The sequence below is a fragment of the Onthophagus taurus genome, chromosome 1 (assembly GCF_036711975.1).
Source record: "Onthophagus taurus isolate NC chromosome 1, IU_Otau_3.0, whole genome shotgun sequence".
Classification (NCBI taxonomy): domain Eukaryota; kingdom Metazoa; phylum Arthropoda; class Insecta; order Coleoptera; family Scarabaeidae; genus Onthophagus; species Onthophagus taurus.
Window position 1 is genome coordinate 39,485,809 of NC_091966.1, and position 16,048 is coordinate 39,501,856.

Below are 16,048 nucleotides of genomic sequence, written 5' to 3' on the forward strand. Positions count from 1 at the left end.
CAAATCATAGTTGAGAACAAAGAAAAATGTGTCTAAAAAGTAATTTTAACTATTAATTTTATGCACGTTTGATGAGTATAAATCAAATTATTTATTTAACCGAAAAAAATCACCCAATTCCTTATTGGAATACTAACTATATTACCGGAATAAAAAAAAGTTTGGCAATCAGCTGATGCCTCAATTAATCTAAATTCATTTCATCGCTTATTTGAAACTAAATAAATTAAATTTTTTTTTCTTACCTGTTTTTCTTATGGGAAAGTCTGGAATTCTTAGACCCAGACCAACACACTTTCCAGATGTCCAAAACACGCGATACTTGTTGCCCGGTCTTCGACACACTGAACACTGAGCTCCTCTCATATTTTCAACCCTATTTTCCTGGTGAATCCATCGTCCCTGCGCACTAACCCTATTCAAAACGTTCAAATCACCTGGATGAACCATTTTTTTCAAAAACTTTCCAAATATTTTTACTTGGATTAATCATTTTTATCTCAACACTCATTTTAACTTTTAATCAGCTGACAAGCGAAACCGAAATGTCCAAAATAAATAAAAATTAAGGTTATGTTATCCAAGATACATAACCTTCATGATTTATCGATGACATAACCTATACAAAATTACAAAAATGAATATATTAAAAAAAAATTTTATAAAAACAAATTTATTTAATATTTTTCATAAAAAAAACGTGTTTATAAGAAACGGTGGATTAATTTTGGGCGGACTTTTAACTTTTCATACGGTAAAAGAAGATCCTTATGTCACTTATATAGGGGCCGGAGTGAGATTTTTAAGATCGCTAATAACGGGAATGGAAATATCCTTTGATTATTATATATCCATGGTGGGGTTAAACGAGGAATCTCCCAATTACAAACCAATGATGAGTCGTATTCATTCGAGGGCTGCCAAAAGGATTTTAGATGCTTGTCTTGTAAACGGAGGAACTTACATTAAATTAGGACAAGGTTTAGTGTCTTTAAGCCACATCTTACCTGAAGAATACATCAGTATTTTAACTCAACTTCAAGACCGATGTTTAGAGAGGGGAGCTGACGAAATGATTGAGTTATTTGTTGAAGATTTTGGGAAAGAACCACAAGAATTGTTCATGAAAGTAGATATGGTGCCTATCGCAGCTGCTAGTTTGGCGCAGGTTTTTTATGGTATAACGGTAGATGGGAAAGAAGTAGCTATAAAAGTTCAATATAATGATTTACAAAAGAGATTTGTTTCTGACATAGCTACAATAGACTTTTTATTAAAGATAATTGGGTTTATGCATCCCACATTTAATTTTGGTTGGGTCCTTGATGATTTAAGAGAAAGTCTTAGGTATGAATTAGACTTTATTAATGAAGGTAAAAACGCGGAACGATGTGCTAAAGACTTAGAGACATTTAATTACATTTATGTACCAAAAGTACATTGGGATTTAACAAGAAAAGTAAGTTTATTTTTGTGTACAATTTATTTATTAATAATTTAACTCATTAAGAGAGTTTTAGTTACTGAGTTTGTCCATGGTTACAAAATAAATGATATTGATTCCCTTAAAAGCCAAAACATTTCATTAAAAGACATTGATGCTAAACTCCTAGAAGCATTTGGTCATCAAATTTTCCAAGTAGGATTTGTCCATGCAGATCCCCACCCTGGAAATGGTAAGACTTTTTTATAATCACAATAAATAGCATTAAAATTTATCAAGTACACGAAAGTGTTAATTAGAAAAGTGAATGGAAAGCCGCAAATCGTTTTGTTGGATCACGGATTGTATGAAAATTTAGATGAATCAACTCGAACGTCTTTAAGTTACATGTGGAAGGCGATCGTTTTCAGAAATATTGGGCAGATGAAAAAATACGCTTCAGAATTACAAGTTGAGGATCCAGAAACTCTTGCTGAAATCCTCACGCAGAGACCGTTTAGGGGATTTTCGATGGGAATGAAAATGAGTTCTGCTGAAATGGATTATATGACGAAAAAGGCACAGCTGCGGTTTGATAAGATTATGAAAGTTTTGAGAGATATGCCAAGACCTTTATTATTGGTTGTCAGGTAAAATATATTTAAATTCAAGGATAAATTTAAACTTCTTTTTAATATAGAAATTTAAATACAATAAGAAGTATTGTTCATGATCATGGAGAACTTGTAGACCGGTACGCGATTTTGGCACGATGTGCGACAAAAACAAGTTTTCGACGTACTGGAGTTTTGACGAAATATTTTATTGTGCCTTTAAAGATGTGGCTGGAATTTAAAATATTGTAAGTATTCTTTTTAATAATTGTACACATTAGATTTATATTGTAGTGTGTTAATTAATTATTATCGTTCCCAACGTCATCATTGCAAGTACGCAACCAATATCACAGGGCAATACGCATCATACGTAAATCGCGTATTGCAATACCAATACTGTGATATTGGTTGCATACTTGCAATGATGACGTCGGGTACGATAATTAATTAACACACTGTATGTGTACTTAAGGAATAAGGTGAGAGTGTTGTAACAATTATTGCTCATTAGATGCATATATTATTATTAAAATCAATTAGATCTTAAAGTTAAATAATTCATTTAATAAATTTGATAATGTATGAAGAAGAAAATGTAAACGCTTCATGAGCAATATTTGTTTTATTCCCTAAGTTAATGTACAGCCATGTCAAACTCAATGTCACTGGTGGACAAAATCATGAACGTGGGCCGCAAAACCTAATATTAACCCTTTGTGTCCCGACGGTACTTTAAAGTACTGGTAGTTTTAAACACTCATTTTAAACTGTAGTCATCTATTCGGCTCATTTATATTATTATCCGCACTGTAGGGTTTTTAGGTATATTTTAACTTATTCGTCCAGATGTGAGCGTTTTTGAATTTTGTTGTTCAAAAAGGTACCTTTTTGATAAATGGTTATTAGGTGTGATTATTACAGATCATTTTAAAAAGAAAGCATTGAGCTTTAATTTAAAATAAGTCTCATTCTTTAATTTCAATAATTACGGCTTCCAGGAATTTTTAAATTAGCATCTTTTTTGACACTTTTAGGTTATACGAAAATGTAAGGCTTGTTTCAACATCTTTTTTCTCAATATTTTTCCAATCCAACCCAACAATTATTATACATCATTTTAAAGAGAAAGCTTTGAGCTTTAATTTAGAACAAGTCTCCTTCCTTAATTTCAATAATTACGGATTCCAAGAATTTTTAAATTAGCATCTTTTTTGACACTTTTAGGTTATACGAAAATGTAAGTTTTGTTTCAACTTTTTTTTTCTCAATATTTTTCCAATCCAACCCAACAATTATTTTACATCATTTTAAAGAGAAAGCTTTGCGCTTTAATTTAGAACAAGTCTCATTCCTTAATTTCAATAATTACGGCTTCCAGGAATTTTTAAATTAGCATCTTTTTTGACACTTTTAGGTTATACGAAAATGTAAGGTTTGTTTCAACATCTTTTTTCTCAATATTTTTCCAATCCAACCCAACAATTATTATACATCATCGTAAAGAGAAAGCTTTGAGCTTTAATTTAGAACAAGTCTCATTCCTTAATTTCAATAATTACGGCTTCCAGGAATTTTTAAATTAGCATCTTTTTTGACACTTTTTGGTTATACGAAAATGTAAGGTTTGTTTCAACATCTTTTTTCTCAATATTTTTCCAATCCAACCCAACAATTATTATACATCATTTTAAACAGAAAGCTTTGAGATTTAATTTAAAAGAAGTCTCATTCCTTAATTTCAATAAATACGGCTTTCAGGAATTATTAAATTAGCATCTTTTTTGACACTTTTAGGTTATACGAAAATGTAAGTTTTGTTTCAACATTTTTTTCCAATCCAACCCAACGATTATTATATATCGATTTAAACAGAAAGCTTTAAGCTTCAATTTAAAATAAGTTTAATTTCTTAATTTCAATAAACACGGCTTCCAGGAATTTTTGAATTAGCATCTTTTTTGACACTTAGATTATGCGAAAATGTTAATTTTTGCTCAATATATTTTTTCTCAATATTCTATCAGATTTTCGTCGTTCTGTAGCTACAGGTCTGATAAATAAATATTCAAATTTACTGCGTCAAGATTCGATGCGTCCGAGATTGCATATTTTGCTAAAATTGATTCCAAAGGCCTTTACTGAGTGTTTTGATATCGTTTTAATTCTGTCACGAAGTTTCAAAATTTTATCCTTCCCAGTTGTTGTATCATGCAATGATACTAATTCTAGTAATTCTTCATAAACGTTGGTATCACATCTGTACTTTCGGCACAGGCAATAGAATTTGCAATGAAAGAGTCTGATTTTGTTTTTATCCAATCACTTGCATTGGCAGCTAACTTAATAACTCTATCAGAGATAGTATTTCTGGACAACGATATATTTTGAAAAGCCTTCACGCTTCTAGGACTTACAATTTTATTAATTCACCTTCAACAAATGATTTTAAGTGTTTTGTTATCAACTCCGACAGCTCGCTTGAACAGCAGATTAATTCTTTTGCTTTTTTCACGCTTGCAGGCCACTTTATCTCGCTATATTCAAAATAGATTCGGGCTGCATGTTTGACATGGCTGATATACAATGTAGTTTTATGTTGTCCACTTCAATATTATTATTTTTTTTTAGCACTGGTAAACTTTGGGTCTCATTTATAAAACGTTTAACAAAACTACTTTTCCGCTTAGGTTTAACACACGACTTAAAGGCCTTTGTAGATGAAATACAATAAAATAACCACTGATACCGCGTCATGTGGGTATTTACTTATTATTATATATATTTGTTAATAAAGCCAATTCTATCTTCGATCGAATCGTTTTGCTTTAAGCGAAATTTGTTCATAAAGGTACAACTTAGTGCTTTAATTTTGATAAAACTCTAAAACAAAAAGATATATATTGTTTTTGTATTTATTATGTAGATATAGATAATAACATTAAATTAAATAAAAAAAGAAACTTAAAAAAAAACTTATTATTGGTTATTAGTGATGTAACTTTCCACATAACCATCAACATCCTCTATCGTTTTCATCACTTCCTTAAAAAATAATTCAGATCCGGAAATTTTATTGGTAAGAAGGTGAACGTAAGCTTTTCTTCGCACATCTTGAAGTTTATTTCTTAAATTCGAATCTTTTATACTTAATCTGCAAACAAAACAATTTTTATTCTTAATAAAAATAAATTAATAAGCAAAAATCGTACATATCTAATAAAATAACACAAATAACGTTCCATTGAGTTGGTTTAAAAACGATATTATGAGCTTGTAATTTAAAAGTCCTAACTAAATCGTGAATATCGGATAAAACGCCATTTCCGCCCAATTTAAAATCTTGAATTTGTTTTTTTAAGCTAAAAAAAACTCATTAATTTTAATAAATTTAAAGATTTTACTAACATTTTATTAATTGAATTAAAAAAAACTCTTTGTCTTAAAGCATTTTGGGAATGAACCTCAACCAATGGTAAAATAGCAGGTTTATCCTCATTTTCTTTATTACATTGCGAAGGAAAATTTTTATCCTCCCTTTCATAGAGATTCCCGCCATAAAAAGCTTTAACCTTCAAATCTAATTCGTTGCTTTCCTCCTTTAATTTTTTATAATCAGGAAGCGGTTTTAAATCGGTATTTTCATCAATAACCACTTTATCAAATCTCTCTTCAGCTATTTCTTGCATTTGAAGTCGCCGACAAATTTCCATATATTTTAATTGTTGTTGCGTGTTTAATTCGCTTATTTTTAATTTATCGAAACAATCCAATAATTTTTTTTCGTTCAAAATCTCTTTAACGCGTTTTTCCCCATAAACAAAAATGAAAGTATCGATTGTTAACCACTCGAAAATATAATTTTTTAATTTTAATAAATTTTCATCTACAACGTTTTTATTTTCTTGTTGGGTGCTTTCCGTTACTTCTTTTATCGCTTCCAATTTCGTTTTGTTCAATCTTAACGGTTGAGGCTCCACCAATTTAGTTTTTGGATCTTTATTTATTTTTAATTTCTTTTTTAAATACTCCAATTTCTCCTTTTGATTCATACTTTTTAATTTCTCTTTATCCTCTTTATTTATCTTGGTGGATTGATTCGTTTCGACTTTCTCTTCAATCTTGGTCGTTTTAATATTAATTTCATCAATTTTTTTTGTTATTTCTTCAACGGTTGATTCAACACTAGATGAATCATCGTCGATTTCAACTTCGCTTTCTTCATTTTCATTAATAACGTTTAAGGATCGTCTATGAACCTTTAATTTTTTATTGGTAATTTTTTTCTTTTTTTCTGTATCAGCTACTTCTTCCAATGAATACTGAGCAAATTGTGATATTGATGTGAATTGTGTTGTTTCCGTTTCTGTGGTTGATTTGATAATACCTTGATCGATAAATTCACCAGGAGAACCCCTTTAAAATTACATAAAATTAATACAAAATAAATGATTAACACAAAAACAACGTACGTTTCGCTTGACGGTAAAAGATTTAACATGGAAGTTTCGTTATGGTTCCTTAACCATAAAGGACTTGAATCTAATTGCTTCTTGACGTGAAGACTTGCTTTATAACAATAATTGCTACAATAATTCTTTCTATCGGTAATTTCGTATACTTTATTCGCTTTGGATAAGATGATGTATTTTTGTTTAGGCATATCGGGGATTTTCTTCCCACATAGTGAATACCCACAAAGTTTAGCCAAAGATCTTTCTTCAACTACGTCCTGATAATATTCCGGATTAATGTACTTCAACTAATAAATAAAAGAGAAACAAACTTCCTTATTAAAATCGTTGGAAAAATTCAAGAATCATCATGTGGCTTAAAAAATCAATGTGAAATTACCCAAAAAACACGTTAAAAATAAAAAGAAAGTGCGGAAAAGTGTAGAACATACTGAAAAATAACATTAAAGTTTTGATGTGACGTCACGTTTTGTGACGCAAGGCAAAAACCGCGACGAATATATTTTTATTGACTTTTCTTTCAATAAAAAAAAATATATCACAATCTAACGCTAAACAACAATTAAAACTAACACTAGACCTAAAACTAGAAACATTCGGGTTTAGCCGCACGTCTTTCAAGACGGCTAAACCCGAATGATTCTAGTTCTAGGTCTTGTGTTAGTTTTAGTGCAAAACTAGAACTAACACTAGACCGAAAACTAGAAACATTCGGATTTAGCCTCACGTCTTTCAAGACGGCTAAACCCGAATGATTCTAGTTCTGGGTCTTGTGTTAGTTTTAGTAATAGTGTAAGTGTAAAACTAGAACTATCACTAGACCTAGAAACATTCGGGTTTAGCCGCACGTCTCTTAAGACGGCTAAACCCGAATGATTCTAGTTCTAGGTCTTGTGTTAGTTTTAGTGATAGTGTTAAACTAGAACTATCACTAGACCTAGAAACATTCGGGTTTAGCCTCACGTCTTTGATGACGGCTAAACCCGAATGATTCTAGTTCTAGGTCTTGTGCTAGTTTTAGTTATAGTGTAAGTGTAAAACTAGAACTATCACTAGACCTAGAACTAGAAACATTCGGGTTTAGCCGCACGTCTCTCAAGACGGCTAAACTCGAATGATTCTAGTTCTAGATCTTGTGTTAGTTCTAGTGCAAAACTGGAAGTAACACTAGACCGAAAACTAGAAACATTCGGATTTAGCCCCACGTCTTTCAAGACAGCTAAACCCGAATGATTCTAGTTCTAGGTCTTGTGTTAGTTTTAGTAATAGTGTAAGTATAAAACTATAACTAGCACTAGACCTAGAACTAGAAACATAAGGGTTTAGCCGAATGTCTCTCAAGACGGCTAAACCCAAATGATTCTACTTCTAGGTCTTTTGCTAGTTTTAGTGATAGTGTAAGTGTAAAACTAGAACTATCACTAGATCTAGAACTAGAAACATTCGGGTTTAGCCGCACGTCTCTCAAGACGGCTAAACTCGAATGATTCTAGTTCTAGATCTTGTGTTAGTTCTAGTGCAAAACTGGAAGTAACACTAGACCGAAAACTAGAAACATTCGGATTTAGCCCCACGTCTTTCAAGACAGCTAAACCCGAATGATTCTAGTTCTAGGTCTTGTGTTAGTTTTAGTAATAGTGTAAGTATAAAACTATAACTAGCACTAGACCTAGAACTAGAAACATAAGGGTTTAGCCGAATGTCTCTCAAGACGGCTAAACCCAAATGATTCTACTTCTAGGTCTTTTGCTAGTTTTAGTGATAGTGTAAGTGTAAAACTAGAACTATCACTAGATCTAGAACTAGAAACATTCGGGTTTAGTCGCACGTCTCTCAAGACGGCTAAACCCGAATGATTCTAGTTCTAGGTCTTGTGTTAGTTCTAGTGCAAAACTGGAACTAACACTAGACCGAAAACTAGAAACATTCGGATTTAGCCCCACGTCTTTCAAGACGGCTAAACCCGAATGATTCTAGTTCTAGGTCTTGTGTTACCTTTAGTAATAGTGTAAGTATAAAACTAGAACTGTCACTAGACCTAGAACTAGAAACATAAGGGTTTAGCCGGATGTCTCTCAAGACGGCTAAACCCGAATGATTCTAGTTCTAGGTCTTGTGCTAGTTTTAGTGATAGTGTAAGTGTAAAAGTAGAACTATCACTAGATCTAGAACTAGAAACATTCGGGTTTAGCCGCACGTCTTTCAAGACGGCTAAACCCGAATGATTCTAGTTCTAGGTCTTGTGTTAGCTTTAGTAATAGTGTAACTATAAAACTAGAACTATCACTAGACCTAGAACTAGAAACATAAAGGTTTAGCCGCATGTCTCTCAAGACAGCTAAACCCGAATGATTCTAGTTCTAGGTCTTGTGCTAGTTTTAGTGATAGTGTAAGTGTAAAACTAGAACTATCACTAGACCTAGAACTAGAAATATTCGAGTTTAGCCCCACGTCTCTCAATACGGCTAAACCCGAATGATTCTAGTTCTAGGTCTTGTGTTAGCTTTAGTAATAGTGTAACTATAAAACTAGAACTATCACTAGACCTAGAACTAGAAACATAAAGGTTTAGCCGCATGTCTCTCAAGACAGCTAAACCCGAATGATTCTAGTTCTAGGTCTTGTGCTAGTTTTAGTGATAGTGTAACTATAAAACTAGAACTATCACTAGACCTAGAAACATAAGGGTTTAGCCGCATGTCTCTCAAGACAGCTAAACCCGAATGATTCTAGTTCTAGGTCTTGTGCTAGTTTTAGTGATAGTGTAAGTGTAAAACTAGAACTATCACTAGACCTAGAACTAGAAACATAAGGGTTTAGCCGCATGTCTCTTAAGACGGCTAAACCTGAATGATTCTAGTTCTAGGTCTTGTGCTAGTTTTAGTGATAGTGTAAGTGTAAAACTAGAACTATCACTAGACCTAGAACTAGAAATATTCGGGTTTAGCCCCACGTCTCTCAAGACGGCTAAACCCGAATGATTCTAGTTCTAGGTCTTGTGTTAGCTTTAGTAATAGTGTAACTATAAAACTAGAACTATCACTAGACCTAGAACTAGAAACATAAAGGTTTAGCCGCATGTCTCTCAAGACAGCTAAACCCGAATGATTCTAGTTCTAGGTCTTGTGCTAGTTTTAGTGATAGTGTAAGTGTAAAACTAGAACTATCACTAGACCTAGAACTAGAAATATTCGGGTTTAGCCCCACGTCTCTCAATACGGCTAAACCCGAATGATTCTAGTTCTAGGTCTTGTGTTAGCTTTAGTAATAGTGTAACTATAAAACTAGAACTATCACTAGACCTAGAACTAGAAACATAAGGGTTTAACCGCATGTCTCTCAAGACAGCTAAACCCGAATGATTCTAGTTCTAGGTCTTGTGCTAGTTTTAGTGATAGTGTAAGTGTAAAACTAGAACTATCACTAGACCTAGAACTAGAAACATAAGGGTTTAGCCGCATGTCTCTTAAGACGGCTAAACCCGAATGATTCTAGTTCTAGGTCTTGTGCTAGTTTTAGTGATAGTGTAAGTGTAAAACTAGAACTATCACTAGACCTAGAACTAGAAATATTCGGGTTTAGCCCCACGTCTCTCAAGACGGCTAAACCCGAATGATTCTAGTTCTAGGTCTTGTGCTAGTTTTAGTGATAGTGTAAGTGTAAAAGTAGAACTATCACTAGATCTAGAACTAGAAACATTCGGGTTTAGCCGCACGTCTTTCAAGACGGCTAAACCCGAATGATTCTAGTTCTAGGTCTTGTGTTAGCTTTAGTAATAGTGTAACTATAAAACTAGAACTATCACTAGACCTAGAACTAGAAACATAAAGGTTTAGCCGCATGTCTCTCAAGACAGCTAAACCCGAATGATTCTAGTTCTAGGTCTTGTGCTAGTTTTAGTGATAGTGTAAGTGTAAAACTAGAACTATCACTAGACCTAGAACTAGAAATATTCGAGTTTAGCCCCACGTCTCTCAATACGGCTAAACCCGAATGATTCTAGTTCTAGGTCTTGTGTTAGCTTTAGTAATAGTGTAACTATAAAACTAGAACTATCACTAGACCTAGAACTAGAAACATAAGGGTTTAGCCGCATGTCTCTCAAGACAGCTAAACCCGAATGATTCTAGTTCTAGGTCTTGTGCTAGTTTTAGTGATAGTGTAAGTGTAAAACTAGAACTATCACTAGACCTAGAACTAGAAACATAAGGGTTTAGCCGCATGTCTCTTAAGACGGCTAAACCTGAATGATTCTAGTTCTAGGTCTTGTGCTAGTTTTAGTGATAGTGTAAGTGTAAAACTAGAACTATCACTAGACCTAGAACTAGAAACATAAGGGTTTAGCCGCATGTCTCTTAAGACGGCTAAACCTGAATGATTCTAGTTCTAGGTCTTGTGCTAGTTTTAGTGATAGTGTAAGTGTAAAACTAGAACTATCACTAGACCTAGAACTAGAAATATTCGGGTTTAGCCCCACGTCTCTCAAGACGGCTAAACCCGAATGATTCTAGTTCTAGGTTTTGTGTTAGCTTTAGTAATAGTGTAACTATAAAACTAGAACTATCACTAGACCTAGAACTAGAAACATAAAGGTTTAGCCGCATGTCTCTCAAGACAGCTAAACCCGAATGATTCTAGTTCTAGGTCTTGTGCTAGTTTTAGTGATAGTGTAACTATAAAACTAGAACTATCACTAGACCTAGAAACATAAGGGTTTAGCCGCATGTCTCTCAAGACAGCTAAACCCGAATGATTCTAGTTCTAGGTCTTCTGCTAGTTTTAGTGATAGTGTAAGTGTAAAACTAGAACTATCACTAGACCTAGAACTAGAAACATAAGGGTTTAGCCGCATGTCTCTTAAGACGGCTAAACCTGAATGATTCTAGTTCTAGGTCTTGTGCTAGTTTTAGTGATAGTGTAAGTGTAAAACTAGAACTATCACTAGACCTAGAACTAGAAATATTCGGGTTTAGCCCCACGTCTCTCAAGACGGCTAAACCCGAATGATTCTAGTTCTAGGTCTTGTGTTAGCTTTAGTAATAGTGTAACTATAAAACTAGAACTATCACTAGACCTAGAACTAGAAACATAAAGGTTTAGCCGCATGTCTCTCAAGACAGCTAAACCCGAATGATTCTAGTTCTAGGTCTTGTGCTAGTTTTAGTGATAGTGTAAGTGTAAAACTAGAACTATCACTAGACCTAGAACTAGAAATATTCGGGTTTAGCCCCACGTCTCTCAATACGGCTAAACCCGAATGATTCTAGTTCTAGGTCTTGTGTTAGCTTTAGTAATAGTGTAACTATAAAACTAGAACTATCACTAGACCTAGAACTAGAAACATAAGGATTTAACCGCATGTCTCTCAAGACAGCTAAACCCGAATGATTCTAGTTCTAGGTCTTGTGCTAGTTTTAGTGATAGTGTAAGTGTAAAACTAGAACTATCACTAGACCTAGAACTAGAAACATAAGGGTTTAGCCGCATGTCTCTTAAGACGGCTAAACCCGAATGATTCTAGTTCTAGGTCTTGTGCTAGTTTTAGTGATAGTGTAAGTGTAAAACTAGAACTATCACTAGACCTAGAACTAGAAATATTCGGGTTTAGCCCCACGTCTCTCAAGACGGCTAAACCCGAATGATTCTAGTTCTAGGTCTTGTGCTAGTTTTAGTGATAGTAAGTGTAAAACTAGAACTAACACTAGACCGAAAACTAGAAACATTCGGATGTAGCCCCCACGTCTCTCAAGACGGCTAAACCCGAATGATTCTAATTTTCGGTCTAGTGTTAGTTCTAGTTTTGCACTAAAACCAACCCAAGACCTAGAACTAAAATCATTGAGAGACGTGCGGCTAAACCCGAATGTTTCTAGTTCTAGCTCTAGTGTTAGTTCTAGTTTTACACTTACACTATCACTAGAAATAACATAAGACCTAGAACTAGAAACATTCGGGTTTAGCCGCACGTCTCTCGATGATTTTAGTTCTAGGTCTTGGGTTGGTTTTAGTGCAAAACTAGAACTAACACTAGACCGAAAACTAGAAACATTCGGATTTAGCCCTACGTCTTTCAGACGGCTAAACCCGAATACGTTTCTTATTGACCAATTCTGGGTACGTGATTAGTAACTCGTACGTGAGGAATTTGAAGCGAAATTTTCGTCAGGGGCGCATTCTGCTCATCACGGCAGTTGTTAGCAGTGTGGAAAAGTGCAGTGTTTTATTATTTAGTTATTGTTGTGGTCATTGTTTTTGTGGTTAATTGTTGTTAAGATTCAATTAAGTACGATGCCTAGTACAGACGAAGTTGATCACTTTGAGGCTTAAGTCCAACCAAAAAACATCCTAAAAAAAACTTTAGTGTGGAAATGAAGCAACTTATTTTAAATGTTTTTAAAAATGAGACAAAAGAAAACCAGGAAATAACCGTAAATGAGATTGTACAGGGTGGGCAAATTTGGGTGTTATTATAGGCTATCTCAAAAACTATAAGAGATATGAAAAAAGTAGGTGCCATGTCCTGGTCTCTTTTTTCGACACTAAGCCAATTCTACAAACACCAAACCTCTCTTTTCTTTTGTTTTTAAGTTATAGCCACAAAGTCAAATTTTCGTGATTTCAAAAAATGCTCATGTTTCGTTTATTTTTCAAATTAGAGGAATGGGGTTGATACGTTCTTAAGACACTTTTTTTTTTAAGTAGAATATACTGCCGTTGAAAAATTTTTAACATACGTCAAAATTTTTGAGATACAACACAAAGTTGTATTTTTTAAATACAAACTATACTTGATTGTGATGTGCATATTTTTAGCTTTCCAATGATGTATCACATGTATGGTGTATTTGCGGAAAATTCCAGAACAGTAAGCGCTAATGTTCAAAATTTTGATTACAGTAGGCGGGTCCTTTGCACAAATATGACAGAATAAAGTTAATTTAAATTTCTCCCTGACTTTGTTCATCAAGAAAAAATGGTTTGTTTATTAACAATACAAGAACTGTATTAATTAATGAATAATTAAATATGAACAACTTCAGGAACTAAACAGTCACAGACTGTCATCTTCTTCTACTAAACTTACTGGTTGTAAGGTTAGAACAGTATCAATGAATGAAATCTTCGGTAGTATTTTCCCAGTTTTCCCCAAACATAAGTTTTAGAAAAATTCATGAATGAAATGATAAGCAAACTCACGTTGCTATAGTAACTAAGTGGCATTTATCGTTTTCCTCGCCTACTATAATTAAGAATTTGAATTTTGATCTTTAATATTTAGAATTGAAAAATAACGCTTATTTTCTGCAAATACATCATGCGTGCGATACATCATTGAAAAGCTAAAGATATGCTCTTTTCAATAACATCATAATCAACTATAGTTTGTATTTAAAAAAATACAACTTTATGTTATATCTCAAAAACTATCAGCTATGTTTAAAATTTGTCAACGGCAGTGTATTCTACTCAAAGAAGTGTCTTAACAATGTATTAACCCCATTTCTCTAATTTCAAAAATAAACGAAATACGAGCATTTTTTGAAATCGCTAAAATTTGACTTTTTGGCTATAACTTAAAAACAAAAGAAGATAGAGGTTTGGTCTTTGCGGGGTTGGATTATTCTCGGAAAAAGAGACCGGGACATGGCACCTACTTTTTTCGTATTTCTTACAGTTTCTGAGATAGCCTGTAATAACGCCCAAATTTGCCCACGCTGTACACAAAGTTGCGGAAAAGATTGGAGTAAGCCGTTTTTTCTGAACCAAAAACAAACCAAAATCGCACAACTATGGTCAAAAAACTTGATGAAGTTGATAAGTATGCCAAGAACTCCATGAATTCTTTTTCCACAATGAAGTAGTAATTGAAAAACTTTTAAAAGAAGTTAATGATGAGACTTGTTGCCAAATTTTAAACGTACCACATTTTACAATGTTTTGAAAAGTTTAAATTTTAAATGGCAAAAGCGAGGACGGAATAGCTTGATGGAAAGGGAAGAAATTATGATGTGAAGAGATTACCTCACTCAAATTAAAGCGTATAAGCAAGAAAATAGAAACCTATACTACCTTGATTAAACAGGGTTTAATGCAGGGCACACAACCCCTTATGTATGGGTTGACAAAACCGTGACTTCGTCCAGACAAGCCTTTTTTTTAAGTATGTATAAATGTGATTTTTACAGCATATTGTTTGCCATATTGGTAATGAAAAACGATTAAAAGGTGCTTTGAATAAAAAAACAGGCGATTATCACGACGAAACGAATGGGTAGTCATTTGAAAAGTGGTTTGCAAATATTTTATTCCGTTTAGATGCAAACTCCGTTATACTCCTTGATAATGTACCATACCACTCTTGGCGAATTGAAAAAATACCAAAAGAGTGGTTCGAAAAATGGGGATGTTCAAACCTAGTTGCGCTCTAAAAACATTCAATTTCATGACTCTTTGCTTAAGTTTCAACTTTTGGCAATAGTTAGCGCATAAAGCAAAATACCAAAAGTATATTGTTGATGAAATGGCCGCGAGTCAAAATAAAACGTATTACGTTTTAATTTACAAATTTAAAAAACCTTTCTAATGAAGCCTTGCAAAATATAACTGCTGAAAAATGGAGAAAAGGTGTTCAGCATGTAATCAAAAAAGTCGAAGTTAAAATGTGGGAGTTGAACAACTTAATTGAGGTTCAAGGCTGATGATGGCAGATAATCATGATACTGATGTTGATGAAGAATCAAGTTCATCATAATGAGTTTTAAACAATATACATTTTTTAAATAATAATGTTTTTAAATATTGTAAAAACTATAAGAAAATTTAAAAATCAAAATAGTTTGTTAAATATTGATCAATATATTTAGCTTTTAATACGACCCTGTTCAATGTTTTTGTATTATCACATGATCAGCATGTGCACAGTGCATGATTGTGTTTATATTCAGTTCATCTTGGATTTGACTTGACTTTAGCTCTAGTGTTAGTTCTAATTATAGTGCAATAAAAATAATAGCTAACTAGCACTACCTAACACTGTCACTAGAACTAACATTACACTTTTCTTTCAATAAAAATATACCACAATCTAACATTAAATAGCATTTAAAACTAGAACTAACATTAGACATAGAACAAAGGTTCTTACTTCTAAGTAAACCTAAAAGGAGACTTACACAACGTAAGAATATCTCTGATTTTAATTTCCCCTCAATTAAAAATTCAACAACTTTTAATGCGTACGTTTCACACTCCTTTTTACGCTGGGCTGTAGCTAAAAGTTGTTGCTGGCTAAAACAACGATTTTAATAAAAATTAACAAGAAGTATTTAACCAACTTTATTTTCGCAGTTGCTTCTTTCTTATCTTCGGCGTTTTTCGATATGCGTATGTAATCCTCAATGGAATCCTCCATTATGTTATCACAATTCTTGTATTATTAAGATTAGGGGTTGAGAAATTCGAGTCCAATAAACAAAGAACTAAACCGCCGATTTTTTGTCGCACATGTTTTCACCGACTATTTAAAACCCCAAATT

General features: G+C 33.3%; 2 protein-coding genes across 2 annotated transcripts; one reads left to right on the top strand and one right to left on the bottom strand.

Moving 5' to 3' along the window:
• The first annotated feature begins 231 nt into the window (after positions 1-231).
• On the top strand, positions 232-4,848 carry LOC111416347 (aarF domain containing kinase 5). Its single transcript, XM_023048337.2, has 5 exons — positions 232-1,459; positions 1,511-1,676; positions 1,734-2,073; positions 2,124-2,285; positions 4,669-4,848. The coding sequence occupies exons 1-5, from the start codon at positions 638-640 to the stop codon at positions 4,769-4,771; spliced, it is 1,593 nt and encodes a 530-aa protein (XP_022904105.1). The 5' UTR covers positions 232-637; the 3' UTR covers positions 4,772-4,848.
• Positions 4,849-4,936: 88 nt separating this feature from the next.
• Positions 4,937-15,934, bottom strand: LOC111416345 (RNA polymerase II subunit B1 CTD phosphatase Rpap2). Its single transcript, XM_023048336.2, has 6 exons — positions 15,848-15,934; positions 15,686-15,800; positions 6,510-6,799; positions 5,446-6,453; positions 5,250-5,399; positions 4,937-5,191 (listed from the first exon to the last, which is right to left on the bottom strand). Exons 1-6 carry the CDS (start codon positions 15,922-15,924, stop codon positions 5,017-5,019), a joined length of 1,815 nt encoding a protein of 604 aa, XP_022904104.2. The 5' UTR covers positions 15,925-15,934; the 3' UTR covers positions 4,937-5,016.
• Between the last annotated feature and the right edge of the window lie 114 nt (positions 15,935-16,048).